The 20,188-nt window shown below is 52.1% G+C and overlaps 6 protein-coding genes across 6 annotated transcripts; 5 read left to right on the forward strand and 1 right to left on the reverse strand.

Annotated features, from left to right (window-relative positions):
• Window positions 1–1,221: 1,221 nt before the first annotated feature.
• Window positions 1,222–3,104, forward strand: A1O1_00705 (uncharacterized protein; the record flags this gene model as incomplete). The annotated part of the gene is made up of 4 exons (XM_007721622.1): window positions 1,222–1,557; window positions 1,611–2,395; window positions 2,447–2,896; window positions 2,948–3,104. The coding sequence occupies 4 exons, from the start codon at window positions 1,222–1,224 to the stop codon at window positions 3,102–3,104; spliced, it is 1,728 nt and encodes a 575-aa protein (XP_007719812.1).
• Window positions 3,105–4,373: 1,269 nt separating this feature from the next.
• On the forward strand, window positions 4,374–5,745 carry A1O1_00706 (uncharacterized protein; the record flags this gene model as incomplete). The annotated part of the gene is made up of 3 exons (XM_007721623.1): window positions 4,374–4,720; window positions 4,953–5,302; window positions 5,423–5,745. The coding sequence occupies 3 exons, from the start codon at window positions 4,374–4,376 to the stop codon at window positions 5,743–5,745; spliced, it is 1,020 nt and encodes a 339-aa protein (XP_007719813.1).
• A 5,874-nt stretch (window positions 5,746–11,619) lies between these two features.
• A1O1_00707 (uncharacterized protein) lies at window positions 11,620–12,542 on the forward strand (the record flags this gene model as incomplete). Its single annotated transcript, XM_007721624.1, has 2 exons — window positions 11,620–11,833; window positions 11,899–12,542. 2 exons carry the CDS (start codon window positions 11,620–11,622, stop codon window positions 12,540–12,542), a joined length of 858 nt encoding a protein of 285 aa, XP_007719814.1.
• Window positions 12,543–14,043: 1,501 nt separating this feature from the next.
• On the forward strand, window positions 14,044–14,567 carry A1O1_00708 (uncharacterized protein; the record flags this gene model as incomplete). Its single annotated transcript, XM_007721625.1, has 2 exons — window positions 14,044–14,289; window positions 14,358–14,567. 2 exons carry the CDS (start codon window positions 14,044–14,046, stop codon window positions 14,565–14,567), a joined length of 456 nt encoding a protein of 151 aa, XP_007719815.1.
• Window positions 14,568–15,361: 794 nt separating this feature from the next.
• A1O1_00709 (dihydrolipoyl dehydrogenase) lies at window positions 15,362–17,030 on the reverse strand (the record flags this gene model as incomplete). Its single annotated transcript, XM_007721626.1, has 3 exons — window positions 15,362–16,201; window positions 16,263–16,745; window positions 16,803–17,030. The coding sequence occupies 3 exons, from the start codon at window positions 17,028–17,030 to the stop codon at window positions 15,362–15,364; spliced, it is 1,551 nt and encodes a 516-aa protein (XP_007719816.1).
• A 1,801-nt stretch (window positions 17,031–18,831) lies between these two features.
• A1O1_00710 (uncharacterized protein) lies at window positions 18,832–19,561 on the forward strand (the record flags this gene model as incomplete). Its single annotated transcript, XM_007721627.1, has 2 exons — window positions 18,832–19,161; window positions 19,280–19,561. The coding sequence occupies 2 exons, from the start codon at window positions 18,832–18,834 to the stop codon at window positions 19,559–19,561; spliced, it is 612 nt and encodes a 203-aa protein (XP_007719817.1).
• Window positions 19,562–20,188: the final 627 nt, after the last annotated feature.

Below are 20,188 nucleotides of genomic sequence, written 5' to 3' on the forward strand. Positions count from 1 at the left end.
GCCCCGAACTGAGATCAGCCGCCGACAAGGCTAGAGTGATCGCAAAGTGTTTTCATTCATTACGTGATGCAGCTGACATTCTGGAAACATTGCTGCAGGATAGACTCCACATACAGTAAAACGGTCAGATTCTGCTCAGCGACAGGTTTGCAGATTCAATCCAAACGTCTTTCAACGGTTATTCGGCTTGGGGTATTGTTCCGCGTGGCTTGGTTCGTTCTAGTCTCTGCGTCCTGGTTTAGCCTGGCAATGGTCCGCTCTCGGCCTCGTAAACCAGCCCAGGATAGGCAATAACCCGCGACAGGCGAACGAGCCTTTCATGCCATAGCTCTTCAAGCGCTGGGCACCAATGGAAGCCAGCTGGGACTTACTAAGATCGATTCAGGGTGTTCTTGCGATGAGCTGTGCCCAACAGAGCAGCTGATTAGCCGAATGTCGGTCTTGGTAGCCACAGCACCAACAGGCGTATCAATTCTTGGAATGATGATTGCACGTCTTGAAGAAGTTTCCTTGATCGAGAAGGCAACATCCGAACGAATCAAGTGCATCCACCAGCCTTCAATACTGTGATGTAGTAAGAACTGTGAACGATTCCGTCGGGCGACTTGAGAACAGAATACAGCACGTGATGTGAAGTCATGTGACAGCACCCATCACATCACGTGTTCAGAAGCTTAGTTCAACCGCATCGCCTCGTTCGTGCCACTGCTGGACTTTCTCCAGGATTGTTCCTGTCGCTCATCGAACTTTCGAAGGACTCATTCGTTCCACGGGCTATCCCAAAATCGCATGAGGCAGCCGGTCATAAGCTCCGTGTCCGGGCTGACAGCCGGTAACTTGATGAGAGCGGTCCCAAAAGATGGCCCGTTCTGTGGCCGTACAGCCAATCCGTTGCGTGCCGAGTTCCGTGAACAACATGATGGACCGGGATGCCACACCAAATGTCTTCATGTTCTTTTGTCTCTGGCCTATGATACGCGGCCTGTTCCACACCGGTGATTTGTAAACTCCAAACTCCGGGCGCCGTGCCGTGCAGTGCATTGTTTGCACTCTGAATCTTTTGTGCCTCCTTCACTCCATGTTGCATTATCCCCTGCACTATTCACAGGGCTTTTTTCTCGGGTACCCGACACTGTCAGGCTGGGGGTCGTCTTGTCCTCTCGCCAGCAATGACTGTCCGTCCTATTTCTCACCGATTCAGCCAAACACTCTGCGAGCACCATGTCTAGCGGACTGGACAGAACGTGGACGGCGCCCGAAAACCGGCCTCGACGAGCGGTGCGGGATGCGTTAAGACGTGCCAACTCGACGCCCGAAGACGACAATCGCCAGTTGTTTTCTTTTCACTTCATGGATGACCATGCCACGCACCACTATCATGCCGATGCCTCACGAGATGTCCTTGACGAGGTATCAGCCACCAGCGACGATGACGCGTCCAGTGTCGAGACAGTAGGGGAGGTGAGGTTCGGCATTCGAGATACTCGAGATGTCGAAGCAGAATTGCCCGAGCTGAAGACTGAAAGATCTGCAAGATCAGTCAAAGATCCCAACTTGGTGTGTTTCTCCCGTCTCCGTGAGCGCCTGCTGCCAGTCTAACTCGGTCGTAGGTGACGTGGGAAGGCCCCGAGGATCCTGCAAATCCCAAGAACTGGATATACCGAAAGAAATGGGCCGCCACGCTCATTGTGTCGGCTTTCACCTTCATCTCGCCCGTTTCGTCGTCGATGGTTGCGCCTGCGTTGACCAAGATAGGCGAAGATCTGAACATTCCAGCCGGTATTGAAAGGTCGCTCACTCTTTCCATCTTCGTGCTCGCCTACGCCATTGGACCGTTGTTTCTGGGGCCTCTCTCCGAAATCTACGGTCGAGTCATCGTGCTACAGTTATCCAATTTGTTCTTTCTAGCATTCAATATCGGATGCGGGTTTGCGCAGACCAAAGGTCAACTCATCGCGTTCCGGTTTCTGAGTGGTTTGGGCGGTAGTGCTCCGTTGGCGCTGGGCGGCGGAGTCCTCAGTGACTGCTGGCGTGCCGAGGAACGAGGCAAATCCATCAGTATCTACTCCCTAGCGCCCCTCCTCGGTCCTGCCGTGGGACCCCTGGCAGGTGGCTTCATCGCCTTAAAGTCGACCTGGAGATGGTGTTTCTGGTCGACGTCAATCGTCGACGCTGGTATCCAGGCGGCCGGTTTTATTTGGCTGAGGGAGACCTACGCGCCGAAACTGCTCGGCTTGAAGGCCAAAAGACTCCGTAAGGAGACGGGTAATGCTGACCTTCATACTGAATGGGAGCACCCTGATAGGACATTGGCAAGGGTTCTCAGGGCAAGTCTGAGTCGACCATTCCGTCTGCTGGGAACGCAACCTATCATCCAAGCTCTCGCCGTGTACATGTAAGAGTCAGATGAACCGGTCGACAAGTGCAATCTGCTGACGTTTATCAGGGCATACCTCTACGGACTCATGTATCTTGTTCTTTCCACCTTCCCAACGGTCTGGGAGGAAACCTATCATGAATCCGTCGGAGTCGGCGGCCTGAACTACATTTCCCTCGGCGTTGGCTTCTTCCTGGGCACTCAAATCAGTGCACCTATCAATGATCGAATCTATCGCAGATTGAAGAAACGAAACAACAATGTGGGAAAACCGGAATTTCGCGTGCCTATGATGATACCCGGGGCTATACTTGTGCCTGTGGGGCTCTTCCTGTACGGCTGGAGTTCATACGAGCATACTCACTGGATTGTACCCAACATCGGTGCGGCAATCTTTGCCTCAGGGACCATCCTGGGCTTCCAATGCACACAGACATATATTGTGGACGCCTATACCCGTTATGCTGCTTCCGCTATCGGCGCCGCCGTTGTCCTTCGAAGCTTGGCCGGGTTTGGATTGTGAGTACATGCCCTTCCATCAAAGAGACTAACACTGACCAAACCATGCAGTCCCTTGTTTGCCCCCTATCTTTACAACGCGCTACATCTTGACTGGGGCAATTCGCTTCTCGGCTTCATCGCCATTGGCCTCGGAATTCCAGCACCTTTTCTGCTCTGGAGATTCGGCCAGACACTGCGCGAGAAGAGTCCATACGCTGCGGGATAATAGTACCATATAGGACGACTGCGTTACACATGGTGAACATGACAATGGCACAGCAATGCCTGACGAAAAGACCACCCTTGATCGCCACGGAAGCATTAAGAATCCTGATTCTTAGATGGCGTCAGCTGTTTCGGAGCATTGCTGGAAGACTGCGACGTCGTGCTCTAGGCTTCCTGTAACACCATGCTAGTACGACAGGATTTCTTCAATAAATCAGTCAAGCTTCGACATCCGACATGCGACCTCCGACAGCAGTGCCCGACCATATATGTAAGCATGCCACCATGTCTGCATTCCGACCTACAACAACTTGCAGGGGGAGGCTGGCAGCACGTGACATGCCCCGACAGTCTATGATGCCATGACATTCAGCCTTGAGCCTTGTGGATCTCCAGCACAGCGACTTGTTTGGGTTGGGATCGAAGCCTGCCGACATGATACACTTCCCTGTCCACAACCAACCGCCCGTCTTGCGACGCAGGACCTTTTCTGGCTTAAAAAACTTTGGTCATATTCTATTCTGGAGATCCCGCCAGTGATCTGCGATGCACGTCAAATGGGATTGGATTGATTATCCCATGCTGGCCGCCCCAATGCTTGTCTGGGTTTACCTTGGTGATCTACATGGGGCGCTGTTCCGCTGTCAACATGATGCCTATACCCTGCCAGTGGTAAGGAAGGTATGCTGTGGTCAGATACTGGAATCCAAGCATCACCAAGACCGTACCTGTGCTCTGCAGTCTGCATCCTACTGGTGAATCTCAAAGTCAACCGGGCAGCATGAATGACGTCTCATCCAATAGTGATCGAAGTGGGCAGTTCATCTTTTGGATCCAGGTCGTCTTGATTCCCGGTAGGTTGCCCCGGATCCTCGTGGCCATGCAGTGTTGCAGGTGCATGCCTCATACTACTACGTTGATACGTTCATACGTTCATCATCAGTCATCAATCATCATCTGCAGCGACAAAAGCTGAACGTCATCCCAGGTTGAAATGCAGATGCAAATGCAGGATCCCTCTCATGCCGGGCTTCCGGGAAAGTCATGACAACATGGTGAACATACCTAAATATATTTACAGACTACAGTATATCAAGCAAGACAACCTTATCTTCGTCTATATGGACGCACCCATACAGGCCCCATTCCTTTATCTTCGTGACCTGCTTTCCTTTTCTTCCCTTCATTTCCACGAACAAGTTGAACCCCAAACAATCCAAGTCAATCGTAACATCTGCAGAGCAGATCAGCCTAGCGTCGACATCTCGACATGTCGGACCTCCAGCGCCGCAACGACGCCGTGGACGTCAACAACTTCAACCAGAACAACAACTCGGTGGTGATCCACCAGACGGACCGTGGCTCCGACTGGTACTTCGCCGTGTGTGCGATGATGGGAGCGACGGCGCTGACGATTCTTGTGCTGAGCCGTCGCAAGCCTCGCACCGACCGCGTCTTCTTCTATCTCTCGGGCGGTCTGTGCCTGGTGGCATGCATTGCCTACTTTGCCATGGGCTCCAATCTAGGCTGGACACCGATTGACGTCGAATACCTGCGCAACAACCCCAAAGTCTCGGGACGAAACAGACAGATTTTCTACGTTCGATATATTGACTGGTATGTCCACCACCTCCTCGAGTTCCTCTTCTTGGTTATGACACTTTTGGTCATGACTCATGTCACTTGATCTCGCACAACATTTCTTTCTCCTCTCAATTCAATTGCAATATTGTTATCGTTACTGGTCTGAACCTTCCTCTGCCCCGAAAGAGTCTGTCCGAGACGCTGTCCAAGACGCTGTCCAAGAAGAGTCAAGACTAACATACCCTTTCTTCCGCACTCTGTACAGGTTCGTCACTACCCCCCTATTACTCCTCGACCTCCTCCTCACCGCCGGCATGCCATGGCCGACGATCCTATGGGTGATCGGCCTGGACGAGATCATGATCGTGACAGGTCTGGTCGGCGCGCTCGTCCGCTCGCGCTACAAATGGGGCTTCTACGCCTTCGGCTGTGCCGCCATGTTCTACATCTTCTACGAGCTCGCGTTCGTGGCCCGTCGCCACGCCGCCGCTCTGGGCGCCGACGTCCATCGCGCCTTCACCTTGTGCGGCGTCTTGACTCTGGTCGTCTGGCTCTGCTACCCGATCGCATGGGGTGTGTCTGAGGGAGGTAATGTCATTGCGCCAGACAGTGAAGGTAAGAAAGAAGTTTCCCAACGCTGTGGTTATGGACCCCAATATACCTATTACAAAATCATTCTACAAGTTATTTACTAGTTACTGACCTTTGTTTTCTTCCGTCTTTTTTTCCTCGCAGGCATCTTCTACGGCATCCTCGATCTGCTCGCCAAACCCGTCTTCTCGCTCGCCCTCATCTACTCGCATTGGAACATCGATCCTGCTCGTCTGGGTCTGCGCATCAGAGACTTTGGCGATTCTGCCAGCCTCAGCTCCGCGGAGCGGGAGAAACGCAATGGCCATGGCCACGGCCCCGGTGCTGGTGCTGGGCTGGGGACAACTGGGCCCCTTTCCGCTACCGGCACAGGTGTGACTACTGGTACTGGTAGTGAAGCTACTCGGGACAATGCTGCCGGGCCGGGTGCCCCTTTGCCCGGCACTGGCACTGGCACGGGTGTTTAGGAGGCTACTACTACTGCTAGTAATGTCTCGACTCTCGACTCTCCAGTCACTCCAGAAGATGAGATGCAATCATTTCTTGAGCTACCCGACGCAATGCGTCGCCATCAAATAGCTCAAGAAAAGATTGCATCTCATCTTCTGGAGTGACTACTGTTTTCTCAACCGACTGATGGATTGACTGCCAAATGCATCAAGTTGCGTCATTTTGAGTGTCCATGTTGCTCGTATACTCGGCATGGCTTCGACTATGACCCATGGGAAAAAAAGGGGGAGGAGATGCAGCCAGCCAAATGATCAACCCCTGACTGATAAGGCGAAATAAACCCAATCATTCTGTTTCACTTTACGTCTTCACCATTGGCAATCGGCGCCAGCTTTCTCTTCTAGATCGAGAGAGGTGTATTGATTTCCAGGGTTGACTTACCCGGTTTGCTTTTCAATACCTCCACATAATTGATTTACACAAATGTTAAGAGTTGTTTCCTAGTATATATCACTCATACCTATGATCGTCGACAGTGGTCTCAGTCAGCAGTGTCTGCGTTGACTTGCTCACAAGCGTGTGTCTGCACTGGGTGTGAGCAAACCGGCAGTCACTCGTCTTCGACATCGCGCATCACGCATCTCCCGTTTCAGTAGTTATAGACGTCTTGTAGGGTCGGCTGCTGACACCCAGTCCGCGTCAAGACGAGGTCTGGCTGTAGCTGTACCATGCCCCAGACAAGAGAAACATCGTCTTCGATAGACGTCAAAAAGAGATGGCGAGGCGCGTACGCCAAATATCAATCGAGAGCTGTGCAGATCTGGAGCTCTTTGGGTTGAGAACGGACAGCTGTAAATCCCAGCAGAATTGGCTTATGGCCCAGGGCAGTGCTCTAAGGACGTTGGGTGGACTGCTTGATCCTGTCAACCAGGCTCTTTTGGGGAGCCGTGACTTATGACTTGTTGCAACTGCTTACCGACAGAACAGAGGATGTCACCGCTGGTGTTGTTGAGATGTTGAGGCGCAGAAGTTAGTATATTCGACCTCGGCATGAAAGCAGGTGTTCAATTGTCGTCATGGACTCTCGGGCCCCCAGATCTCTAAGGCGGCATAAAATGCCTGCTGATAAAGATCTAACACGGCTTTTGCGCCTTTGAAACCTCACCTGATTTGGGTATGTTCCAATCCTTGCTGTGGCCTGAGAAGACTTTGTCTCCGCTTCAGAGGGGAAAGAGTCAAGACGCAAAGATCCCACCTGGTAAAAGGGACGTCTTCAACGTCATCAGGCAACAGCTGAACTGAAATTGGGGAATGGGATTTACCTGGTCTGGTACCGGTCGACCATAAGGCGAAGGGCCCTTGCTGTGCCCGGCTGAGGTTCTCTGTCCGTCACGCGCTACAGAAACTGAAATCGGGAAATGGGTACGGTGTACAAACATGACACGTCAGCGTCTGTCGGAGTAGCGATATGCCAGAGCGATGCCATAGCCCTGAACAACACCGGTCACAAAACTGCCGATACTTGAGCCAAGGTCAATGCGACCTTGCCATTTTTATGATGACAGATATGTGCATTCCCCGGGACTTTTGAAAGAAAGGGCCGTCGTGGTATTTCCCATTGCGACCAGGTAATGAACATGTCACACCAAATTAGATGTGCGGTATGTTTCAGGCATATGGGTAAATCTCGTCAAGCTTGATTCGCCTCGCGTGAAGGAGGCAATTCCGAGGTGTCACACAATCGGTGATGTCGGTAACAACATTGAGGGCCAAAGGCGTCCAGGCAAGTCCGGAACAGGTAAGGGTCGAGCAGGAGAGACTGCTATTTCTAGTAAGTCGTTGCAAATAGTGGGAGGACAGACTTCGTGGCCGTCCTCTTCGTCTGGAAAGGCAGATCACAAGACGCAAGACGGTGCCTGCCAGCGACGACATCAGATCAGTCAGCCGACGCAACGTCATTTCCTGCCGGTCGCGGTCAGCGTGCCATTGTTAGAGGCACGAGATACCGTGGAAGGCGTCATTTTAGTCCAGGGCGTGCAAGATTTTCCCGCCGAGACGTAGCAAGCTGGACTTCCATCCTTCGAGTCAAGGATTCGAGAACTTCTGACTGTACGACTCGGTATCAAGGCGTACTTCTCTTCCTGTGCTGCGTTGATTGCAGTTACCGCCTTCTGTTTCTTCAACATTAGAAGCGGCTGGTGCTCCTTGTTTCATGGGTATTTGGAAAGTCGCGCCTGAAGCATGGCTCCTTTGCAACTTGAGACAGCCTTCGAACCAGGGTAGGCCTGGAAGAAGGTCGGTATAGTTCGCTCGACAGGCCTTTGGCGAGATTGCCAATCGAGTTCGTCGCCAATTGCGTGGTTGAGCGACATGTAGGTTCGGCGTTCAAAAGGCCTTGATGAACAGATTCGTACGACTGAGACATGGTGCTTGTGAGCACGACGTCTAGAATGTTCAAAGATGAAAGCTGTGAAACGTCCCTGCTGCCATCCACGGATCTTGATACGCTAGGAGAATGTTAGCTGTGTCAACGGCACGATGACGGGTCCGAACAACATCTGAGGCGTCGCACAAAGCCACCTGGGTGTCCAGCCGGGACAACTTCCGCCAGCCTCCGTTGTTACATGAGATCCGCTGAAGAAGTTGACTCGTATGCTCTCAACGGTCAAAGCCGTGCAAAGGGGAATGGCATATATCCCCAATTGGCGAGACAACCGATGCCATGCGCGAGTACCCAACGGATAGCCATAACAGATAGCCCCTAGCTGACGCAGTGGTGTTGCCTCAGTTCCGACATCACCCCTGATAACCAGCGCCAACATTCTCTTTGTGGCAACGCCAAATGGGTAGTGCAGCCACATCGACACCGTGTAGTCAAAACCTCCATCGACAAGTATTTGGATAACAGTGAATTGTAGACTGGACTGCGCTTGTCCGTGTGCCCTGGATAGGCGAGAAAGTTCCTAGCAAGTACGAGTCTCTATGAGCCAATTCGCTGAACACTTCCAAAGTGCAGCTCTAGGTAGGTCTGCTCTGCACGATCAAGTCCTCGACCTCTGCCCTCCACTATTGTGGCCACAGATCGTGCTATGGTCTTTGCTGCTGCCAACCTTGTTGCTTGAGGCATTGGGTTCTTTGGTGTTTGAAGAGCAGATTGTGCAAGGCTTCACGAAGCCCCCGGCACCGTTGCAGTCACGGCATTTCTTTCCACCGCTGGACTGGGGTTAGCTTGTGTACAGAACATCTCCTTTGCCTGGCGCATTGGGCAGAGGCATAAGAGATGTACCTACCGGGGAGCGTGTCCAGCGCACCCACGACAAGTCTTCCATGTTTTCCCGTGCGAGCACATGGCGGAGTATGGCAGTAAAGTACCTTCCTTAAGCGTTCTTCGAGACTGGATGTGGGTTCGGGTCGGTCTTCTTGGAAGCGCAAGGTTGCTGTGGTAATTCGCGTTTTCGAGAGCGGTCGGTTGAGATGAAGATTCAAGTCGCGAGAATGGGGACTTGCATTTATAGCCCACGTTCGCCATGCATATGACAGATGTCTAATGGCGAAAACCATGAACAACGTATGTGGTAAGGACAAATCAAATTTGCCAGACTTTTGTGCACCGCTGCAATCAATTTGATCCAACACACAGTCCGTCGTCGTGATTGTGGCTGTTCGTGTTTGGTCAGAGACGCAAGTAAATGACTTTGAGTGCCACACCATGATCCTGTCACGAAAATCGTTGCGCACTGCAGCGGGGTGCCCGATCGGATGTATGAAGAAGGAGCCGGGGTGACTTTGATTGACGAGAACTGTAGTAAGGGATGTATGTTTGACGCGGATGACGTGCAGGATCCAGGGACAGTGAGCAGCAGGATAATTGATCCCTGACGGCCGTTTATGGTGGCGCTGAATGTGTCAAATAGTCAGGTTTGGTCTGGATTCGAGCGTAGATGCTGACATGCCCACGTGTCTTCAGTACGAACAAGGCGAAAGGCATCTGGACCAGTACCATGGCCCTCGAATGCAGAAATAGTCATGCAGCAGTCGCGGTAGCGTGTGTCTGTTGTTGGAAAGAATCCAGCTGCAGACGGCATTCATAGTTGCGAAAAGCCGATAGAAACACACTTCCCATGATATCCGAGAGTGTCACAGAGACCAATCCTTAGTATAGGAGTTTTGGGACCAGAATGGTCTAGTAGCGTAGAGAGTAGGGGCAGTCTTTGTGTAGCAATGGAGCGAAATAAATTGATGCGCTGAAAGCTGGAGCGCCGTCCAAGACAGAAAGGAATCTCAGCATAACGTCTCTGCCGACCGGTCTTTCGGTTCCACAGGCAGACTGCTGCATATGTGCAAGCTGACAATATCAGAAAGCTCAATACAACGGGCGGCATCTCCGCAGGTGTGCGAGAAGTATTAGAGATTATGCTCCAACGACGAATCGGCAGCGGGTAGTAAGATGACATGGGTCGTATCAGGCAGTCGTTCACTCGCGGGGAGCTGGCCTCTGGCTAAAACCAGCCTTTGGCCACTGTGAACGAACTGAAGACCGAAGACCGCTGCAGGTTTGTTTTGGTGAGACAGATACATGCTGGTTAAGGGTGATGGGGCCAGATAGTTAGAAACCAGCATTGCAACCCGTACAACAGTGCATTTGCAGTCTGTCAGCTGTTGTCGTAGATTCAGCGATGTTCTCCTGGAAATAGTCCGACTTTGCAAGCGTGGAGCGAAAGATGACAGGTCAAAACAAGTCGGCGTAAGTCTAGACCGGTTGATCAACCATGGCCTCAATTTAGCCGCCTTAGAACGAGGAGCCCCTCCAAGGAAAGGGCACCAGGCCCCACGTATGGGGTAGAAAGATCCCGCGCCGTTAAAAGGGGTTCGTGCCATGATCATGGAGTTGTCTAAGTTCGACCAAAGGAATACCAAACAGCCGTGTTACTCGTAAGCAGGGGTGCAGGACTACCCACATGGCCACAGTCGAGGCAGTCCGCCCATGGCTTGATCAGTGTTCGGCTTGATCAGTGTTCATGACGTGAGATCATATGGTCTCTCGAGACAATCCAAGAGCCTGCTTGAGATAAGGCAAGATCCTAAAATGCCGAGAAAGGTGGCTGTTATACTGTCAGACTGTCAGATATTGGCATTGGATGAGGAGAGCGGACTCCGATCCTCCGATCTTTGCACTGCGTCTACCAGAGTCAGCCATGGCAGACCAGAATATGCTCTCATTTGGAATATTGAGATCCAAGACAGGTGCCACAGAGGTACCGGGGGATAGCGGAAGGCACGTCGTTGAGGGGACTAGATGTAGCTGGCCTCGAGTGTCTCCTGAACTGGAATAGACACAGGCGAGCAGAGACGGGGAGGAAAGTGAAGGACGTGTCTAAGGCAGGGCCTCGAGACTACCAGCTTCAGCGGGTCTCGACCAACCGGGTTTCTGGCAAGCATCGATAGGAGCTGGAGGGCGGGGAGAGAATAGACACGTCGTTTATCGCGGTGGCCCAGTGCAAGTGACCTGAGTCAAGATGAAGGATTCAAGGAGATGATGTCGCAGGCTGCTGCTCTGTATAGACAGACAGACTACGTTTAGCGAGTGCCGTAAAAGCAGCGGATACAGAAAGCGGCAGGCAGGTGAGCCGAGAACGCAGCTGAAAGCACGTGATGAGATGTCTGCACGTGATGTGGCTTTTCTTCAACCGAGGCATTGATATTGGGGGCGCCGCGGTTGCATGTCGCGGTCGATGAATAGATGTATGATATTCCCTGTGTGGGTAGATGTCAGCATCCCTGTTCTTGTCGAGTTCTCTGTAGTGGTACCTCCCATGCCTAGCTGAACGAGAAACCATTTCTCCATTTGCCCAGAAGTCTCCTTCCACACCATCCTTCCCCAGGTCAGCAATATGGCCTCCAGGAGATTCGCGGGGTATCAGTTCTTCAACTTGACAGTCCCGAGTCAGCATGTGATCCATGTCGAGATCAATCGGCCGCAGAAACTGAATGCCTTCTACGGGCCTATGTGGTTCGAGTTGAAGGATATCTTTGCGAAACTATCAGTCGATTCTGAAATCCGATGTATCATCCTCTCAGGGGCCGGGGATCGAGCATTTACAGCAGGTTAGTCACTGAAAAGTAGATGGCAAACAAGCATTGAGCAGGACTGAGATGTTGTTGTGTTGCAGGACTCGATGTTGAAGACGCCGCGAAGCCGGACAACACCATTTCGGCCTCAGGATTTGCGGACCCCTCGCGCAAAGCCACTGTTCTGCGGAGGCATATTGTCGAGCTACAAGAAGCCATCTCAACCGTAGCCCGCTGTGAAAAGCCGGTGGTCGCGTTGATGCATGGCTATGCGTATGGACTGGGGATCGACCTGTCATCCGCATGCGACATCCGGTTCTGCACAGCTGACACCAAGTTCTGCGTCAAGGAAGTGGACATAGGCTTAGCAGCAGACGTGGGAACGTTGAGCCGGCTTCCCAAGGTGGTGGGCGGAGTGACGAGCTGGGTCAAGGAAGTGTGCCTCTCTGCAAGACCCTTCTCGGCGCAGGAAGCGCAGCACAACAACTTTGTCAGCCGGGTGGTCGCCGGCGGCAAGGCTGAATTGATGCAGGAGGGATTGGATTTTGCGAACTATCTGGCCAGCAAAAGTCCTGTGGCGGTGCAAGGAACGAAGAACATTCTTGACGCCGCCTGGGGCAGGACGGTAGAAGACAACCTCAACTATACGGCAGTCTGGAACCAGGCCATGCTGCAAAGCACAGATGTTCAACGAGCAATCCTGAGTGGCCTGCAAAAGAAGTCGCCAACGTTTGAGAAGCTATGACAATGGAACTGGTACTTGCTGGGGCAAGATCGGTGGGCGGCAATTGTCACCATACAGGCACGAATCCATGATGAATAGACAGCTGTCCGATCGGGGACATTTGGTTACCATTCAGCTGAGATTGATGACTCGGCGCCCTAATTGGACCAAAGAATATAACAAGGCTCTGAAAGGGTTGGAAGCTGACTCGGCACAAGCATCGCATTGGATAGAAATCAAGCTGTCAGCAAGCCTGTGGCACATGACAGCCTCGTTCCTCAGACGACGAGGAGAAATAATGCCCCCATCAAGTAATCATAGATGACAACTTGAAGCACATACCACAGTAGAGAGTACTGTGGGTGATACACATGCCGGCGCTTCCGCAGCCACACATCACATCACGTGATGAGAATCATAAGTTGATAGCAGTTGCCGGGCAGAATAACGATGACGTCTCATAACAACTTGTATTGTAGGAGTTGGAGCTGCATTATTGTGGAGGACGAACAAGCACCCGACACTCTCAGCCAACTGTCTACTACTACCACAGTAACTGACAATAATATGTACCTGGTATTATGATTGCTAGCACTGAGAGCCAAAAGTTGGAATGACTCTGTAGTTCGCCACAATCATGACACCATTACTGTCACTACTAGTATTTTATTGATCGAGGTCCCATGCGTCCACCTGGTAGCTAGCTACCTTAGCTAGCAATCGAGCTGTCTTCTTTTCCGAGATTGCCGCATCGTTCGTTGAACGCTAGTGAGAGAAAAAAGAGAAGAGTATGAGAAAAAATCATGATATAATGCGACTAGTAGTAGAACCACGGGTACCACAAGTAGTAGTAGTAGTACGATGATGCCGATGCCTTGTGTGCGAAAGGGTCAAGCGGTGACGTCGTCGGTAGGGCTCCCCATCCCTAAGTGGTCACCCACTGCCACTGGTTGTCCAGCTGCCCCGGAAGCTGATCGATGGGCTAATTGGGCACCGCGTCACTGCCCCGAGCTCTGTTATTGCAGGCCCCAGGCCCCTACAGCCTACAGCGCCCAATTCTCTCAACACTGCACCCGCAAAAAAGAACCTGGAAGCTTTGCATGGACAAAACCAATATCGTCATTCCGTCTCCTTCTTCTTTCCGCCAGTGCGTGACAACTAGTACTAGTAGTCCATACCTACCTGCCTAGTTACTACGACTACTAGTTGTTCTTCTTCCTCCACCATCACACAATACTTGCTTCAGTTGCTACACATCAATTCTCTCATCCTCACAGTCCTATACTGCGATTGTCTCATACGCATCAGCCTGTTGAATAGTGCCATTCTCAGTGCATACAATCTCAATCCAGACGACCGTCTATCTGAGCAGGCAACATGGTTTCGCGAGCAGTGAACCTCATTCTCCGAGGGTTGGAGGTAAATCTCTCAACCGCTGTTCAATTCAATTCTGCTTGAGCTGCGACAAGCTTCGGATGCTGACACGAAATGCTTCTCACAGTTCCTCTTCACCCTCATCGTGATGTCCCTGGTCGGGAACATCATCGCCATGGCCTTCGCCGGCAATCCCTCGATTATCAACTACGATATGTTCGTGGCCGCCTTCGGCATGCTCTCGCTGTTCTACCTGATCGCCATCGCCTTCAATGACGGCTTCACCGGCCACCCGATCATCCCCGTGGTCCTGGACGCCCTCAACGTCATTTTCTTCTTCTGCGCCGCCGTCGCTATGGCCGCCGAGCTGGGTGCTCATTCTTGTGACAACCAGGTATGTCACCAGCCCCGATGCTGCTTCTGGAGGAAAGATGCTGACGAACCTGTCTTTTGCCAAAACAGGCCTACCTCGCTCGCAACAAGATCACCAACGGTTCCGACCACGACAGGTCAGGACGATGCCGGGAAGCTCAGGCCTCGACCGCCTTTTTGTGGTTCGCGTGGGCTTGCTGGACCGCCAGCTTGGTCTTCTCGGTGCTGGATGCCCGCAGCGGTGGGGTGAACCTGAGGACCTCGGGCCGAAGAGGTGCGCCCGCCATGTCTCAGGTGTAAAAAGTGAGCAGAGAGCTGGAAAATGAATGGACCACAAACCCCAGGATTTTCTTCTCGGATATCTGCATCACGTATGCTACGAGACTGTCCCTCCCTTTCTGGATCGAACCAACGCTGACTGTTGTCGCAAAGTCTAACCTACTCTCTCTCTCTCTCCTCCCGTCTCTCGACTGTCTCGACTGTGGCCACCATGACGGGAAAGGATTTGACGCGTTTCTTTACCAGCTAAGCTGGCTTAATATCTGGACTGATACCTGGCGTTTTGAAATCGCCTGTCGATTTTTGTTTGTCTGGGTTCGTCAATCAACCCCGGAGTCTGCGTGTCTCTGTGATATCATTGGATGGTCCAACGTACCAATTGCGTTGATTACACGAAAAGAAACAGAAAAAGCCCCGCTAGGAAATCCAATGTGTGCTATGAAGTGGAAGGTGTGCTTGCTGGGAGCTCCGGGTTGGACCAGTTTTAATGTCTATGATATGATGCATGGATCACCCCTTATCTGGTCACTGTTTTACGTGCTGCATGATTTGTTGCTGCATTAAGAAGTTCTGTGATAGTCCCGAGAGAGAAATAATGGATAGCCATTGGCATAATCTACATTTTCCCATGGTGGGCTTTGCTGCAAACCGATCCTGGTCCAGTGCCTGCACCGTCGGTGGACAGGAGAGCACCAGCAGACCAGCGACTGACGGCTGTCAAGAGCCAATTAAGCGCTACGTAGCCAAACAACGCATACATCCCAGCAATTTCATCAAGCCGGCCCGGCTCGAATCGCTGTGTGAGCGCTGCAAGCTTAGAAATGGATGGCATGGCTGTATGTGGCCATGGCAGCTTCTTTGAAAGCCTCCGCCAACGTCGGGTGAGCATGACACGTCCGCGCCACATCCTCAGTCGATGCACCATACTCGAGCGCCAGCGTACCTTCGGCGATCATCTCGCCGGCGTTGGCGCCGATGATGTGGATGCCCAGGATACGATCCGTCTCCGCGTCGGCCAGGAACTTGACCAGCCCTTCCGTCTCCAGGTTGGTCTTGGCCCGCGAGTTGGCCGTGAAGGGGAATGTGCCGACTTTGTAGTTGACGCCGGCGGATTTCAGCTCGGCCTCGTTCTGTCCGACCCACGCAACCTCGGGATGCGTGTACATGACAGACGGGATGGCTCCGTAGTTGACGTGGCCGTAGCCTTTCGTGATATACTCGACAGCAGCAACGCCTTCTTCTTCCGCCTTGTGTGCCAGCATGGGGCCGAATGTCACATCGCCAATGACGCGGATGTGGGGGATCTTGGTTCGGTATTCCTGGTCGATGACCAAGCGCTTGCGTTCGTCGAGCTCAAGGCCAATGTTTTCGATGCCTAGACCTTCGGTGTAGGGGCGACGGCCAATGGCGACAAGAACAACGTCCGCGTCAATGGTTTCGTTCTTGCCACCTTTGGCCGCTTCCAGGTCGAGCTTCACGCCGTCTCCGCTGGCGTCGCCCTTCAAAACCTTGGTGTTGGTCTTGAACTTGATGCCCTGTTTGGCGAGAATCTTCTGTGCCTGTTTGGCAATCTCGGCGTCCATGCCCGGTCCACCAACCGCTCCCAGAAATTCAACCACAGTGACTTGTGAGCCCAGTCGAGACCACACCGATGCCTATTTTGACTGTTAGAAACTTGCGGCTTTGTCGGGGCTATGCGTCTGGACTTCTGCTTACCATTTCAAGTCCGATAATACCACCTCCGATGACGACCATCTTCTTGGGTACTTCCGGCAGAGCAATTGCGCCGGTGCTTGTAACAACCTTCTTCTCGTCGATCTCCAGACCTGGAAACGGCGTCGACTCGCTACCGGTCGCAATGATGATGTTCTTGCCCTTGATTTCCGTCTCGCCTCCGTCAATCAGGTTGACCTTGATTGTGTGTTCATCCTTGAAGGACCCGGTTCCCTTGACGTAGTCCACATTGTTCTTCTTGAACAAGAACTCGACACCTTTTGTCAGCGAAGACACGGATTCATCCTTGGCCTTCATCATCTGGGTCAGGTTGAGTTTGACATCATTGACATCAATACCTCGTTTTTTCGTGTCGTGTAGGATTTGGTGGTAGAGATGTGAGTTGTTCAGCAGGGATTTTGAAGGTATGCAGCCGACGTTCAAACAAGTGCCTCCCAAGGCACCTCTCTTTTCGATACAGGCCACCTTCACGCGAGTCAGCAGTGGTCACGGAGCACGACGGAGTTGGCCTTCTTCTTCTACCTTTAAGCCCGCTTGTCCGGCCTTGATTGCGCCCACGTAGCCGGCCACACCACCTCCAATGAAGACAATATCATAATCTGAAGCTTCTGAGGCATAACCTCTCCTTCTTTGCTGGTTCGGGGAAACTATCTGGAAGCTTGGAGCTGTTCGCAGGTTCGCAGGACCTAGCTGCGGAGCTTTTGATGAGAGAAGCGATCGGCTCCCTCGGGGAACCAATGTCTTCAGCATGGTAGAGGAAAGTACAGAGGCACGAAGAGGTGGAGAACAAAGAAGGGAGCGACAAGGGGTCGCAAGAGTGGTATAACCGCCAAAGGAGACTTGGGAGGAGGCGAAAATACTGCGAAATGTGAGTGAATTACTTGAGACGTTCGTCAGATGGCAATTCGAGTTCGCAGTTGAAGCTCAAGTCCAACCCAAAACGGGCGGGCCGCCCAAAAGAGTTTAGTGTGGTTTCGGGTGGAAACTGCGACGGCGGCGGAAAGTCGAAGCCTTGCGCAGCCGCGAATATCCTGCGCTTTTCCAGAGGTCACGTGAAATGCTCCCAGGTTCCAGCTTCCTGCTTCCCTTCAACCCTGACGTCCTTTGATCATTATTACCGTCCATAGGCCTTCTTTTTGACTCTGTACATTGTATCCACCGCAATCCCATCTGTTGTCCAACATTTGGACTCTTCCGATCGGATACGGTTGGGACCAGCGTCCCCTCGAGAAGTCCCGCCTCCCACCATTTAGTCCCGATCCGAACGCGTCCGATACCAACAACCTCTGCAGCCAATAAGAGAAGGTGTAATATAGGCAGTAAAAAAGGAGTTTGAGCCGTACTATTGCACGATCGATGTCGATGCCTGACTGTACCATTCTTTCGCGCAATACCGGATTGTCTTCCAGTCCGAATCAATTCCATGCTTCGACCTAATGTAGGGTGTGACTCCTTGTGGACACTTGTCCATGCCAGCAGGGTCCGCATTCGACGTCGGCCAACGGCCTCCGAGAACAATGTAGGGCTGTCTTCAAGCATGGAGGAGCAGTTGCAACTGCTCTCAACTGCTGCTGCACAATGCGAAGCGGATTGAGGAGCATCAACTGTTAAAAGTAAGCTCTGAGGTTTTGAACAATACCGGGCACAAGCAACCATACTCGCAGCTCTGCTTGTCAATGTGAAAGGGGCGTTCTGTTTGTGCTGCTTGTCATAGCCCTTGGGGCCCCAGAAGGGTATGCGAGAAGGCCATGCGTCCATTCAGGGCCCGATGCTCGCTTTTCCATTGGTCGAAATCGGCAAAGAGCGCCGCCATATTCAAACCGAGTGGTATACTGAGGTGCGGCGTGCTTTTAGTGTTTGCCGAGGACGACAGCCCTTGTATATATCAAGATGAGATCTCGCAAGCTGGACGTCTCCCTGCTCCAACGAAGCCATACTGAGCTTCCTGCACTGACATGGCTGTTGCTGCCGCATATTCTGGCTGGGGTGTCAGGGAAACAGGACTCATGATATCTCGTCCTGATGCTCGGAGCTTGGGACAATTGATGAGACAACGGGCCATGTACGATGAGGGCTATACAATCAAAGATGCCTTGGACAACCTCCCTTGGTTGGTGAAGGGATATCAGCTTGTTGTCACCTTCTGTGGCTGCTTCGGGGTGGTAAGTACTGACAAGCAACTTCAAACAATGAATCGTGTGTGTTTAGCATCAGCATACACATGACCAGTATTCACAGAATCTGCGATGGCAACGGTGCCAGCCCTGTGAGGCTTCACTTTTATGCCACACCCTCTTGTGTTGGGACAACAACAACGCCAAATGATACTTCACCTGCGCACTTCCGCATCAGACACTACATCTCAGTCAACGTGTTTGCCGCACAATCCACCAACCGATCTGAAAACCCTTCCCTTCAGATACGAGCATTCGCCATCCTCTTCAAAGCGTTCGTTGCAAGCTTGACGCGATCCATCCTACTTGCCTCTTCTCTTCTCGCGACAATTCTGTCCATCTCAATTTCTTCCAGCCTTGTCCGCCTATTCGTCAACATGGCATCGTCTACAGCCACGCCTTTCCGCTTACGATATGTTGATCGCGTCCTCAACTTCCAATATGAAACCATGGTCGCTCCAAATCCAAAGTTTCTCTACTTCTTGGGTGTCTTGACCGATCTCTCCATCCGCGCAGCGCAGACTACCACCAGTTTTCCCTTTGACACGCAAGGTCTCAATCTCTCCGACGGACCATGGCAATACCGCATTACCAGAAGTGCGACACAGAAGACCGCGTGGCGCATTCTCAGAACCCATGCCGACTTTGAGGGCATGCTTATAGTATTGGCTGATGCGCATGCTACTGACTGTCTCGAGGTCCAACATGTAAGCAATCCACCAGACAATCCATCCATCACATCCTGTGATATCCATAACAAGTCTCTACAACCGATACCATATAGACTGTGGCTAATTCTATCTTCTCCTTTCTGTTCAAATATAGTCGTCTCGCCGAGTGAACACCCCTCCCAGAGCTGCGAAGAAGAAACAGAAGAAGATGACACCTGCTCCGGCAATGCCGCCAGCAATGTCGCCAGCAATGCCGGCAGAAACGCCACCAGAAGCGCCGTCCCAGTTCGCCATCTGGGAACAATACCGATGGCCACCGGTCATCGTGGACAGCGGCATCATCCACGAGGCTCTGCGAGAGGAACGGCTGGAGGGGATCTACTTCGGCAAAGCTCCTAAGGTGGAGCCGATGGATTTGGACCGGCCTAGAGAGTAAAGAGGGAAGATTGAAGGCCAGCCAAGGTCGACAGAGCCATTGGGGCCAAACTAGCATAGCAGAGCATTGAGCTGGAGTCATCGAAGAGATTTGTACAATTGCCCTTGTCTTATTTCCAAGAATCACATTAATTTTGCTTTTAAGTGTGCGTGTTTCTGATTTGTGTTCCGGAACACCTCCCCGTCCATTGCCCTGTGCCTGGCATGTCTGAAGTAGTAGTTCTCCATCGTCAAAAGAGCCGCTCGTCTTTTCGACTGCGGCAGACCAAGGGGCACATCATACGATCTCTGCGTTGGATACCGCAAACACGCCTTGTATAATTATATCCTACCACAAAATTCTACCCCTGTCGCCCACCGTGCCATTCCTCATCATTCAGCCATCAACTAGGAAGTACTCCTTCCACAGCAATGGAAAGCTTGATATAGAGAGAAGATACCGTTAGTATTGAGGCGATTGACCATCATGCCCCTTTAGAATCCACCCGTCTCCCAAGAGACAGAGACACCCACACTGTATTGGAAGCCTTCCCAGCATCGAGATGTACTGAAAAGGGGGGACGCAGCACGCTCAGGCATGGTGATATACTACTGGGTATACTACAACTACAGTATCATGATTCCTGCC

Source organism: Capronia coronata (assembly GCF_000585585.1).
Source record: "Capronia coronata CBS 617.96 chromosome Unknown acBCG-supercont1.1, whole genome shotgun sequence".
In the NCBI taxonomy this organism is placed as follows: Eukaryota; Fungi; Ascomycota; class Eurotiomycetes; order Chaetothyriales; family Herpotrichiellaceae; genus Capronia; species Capronia coronata.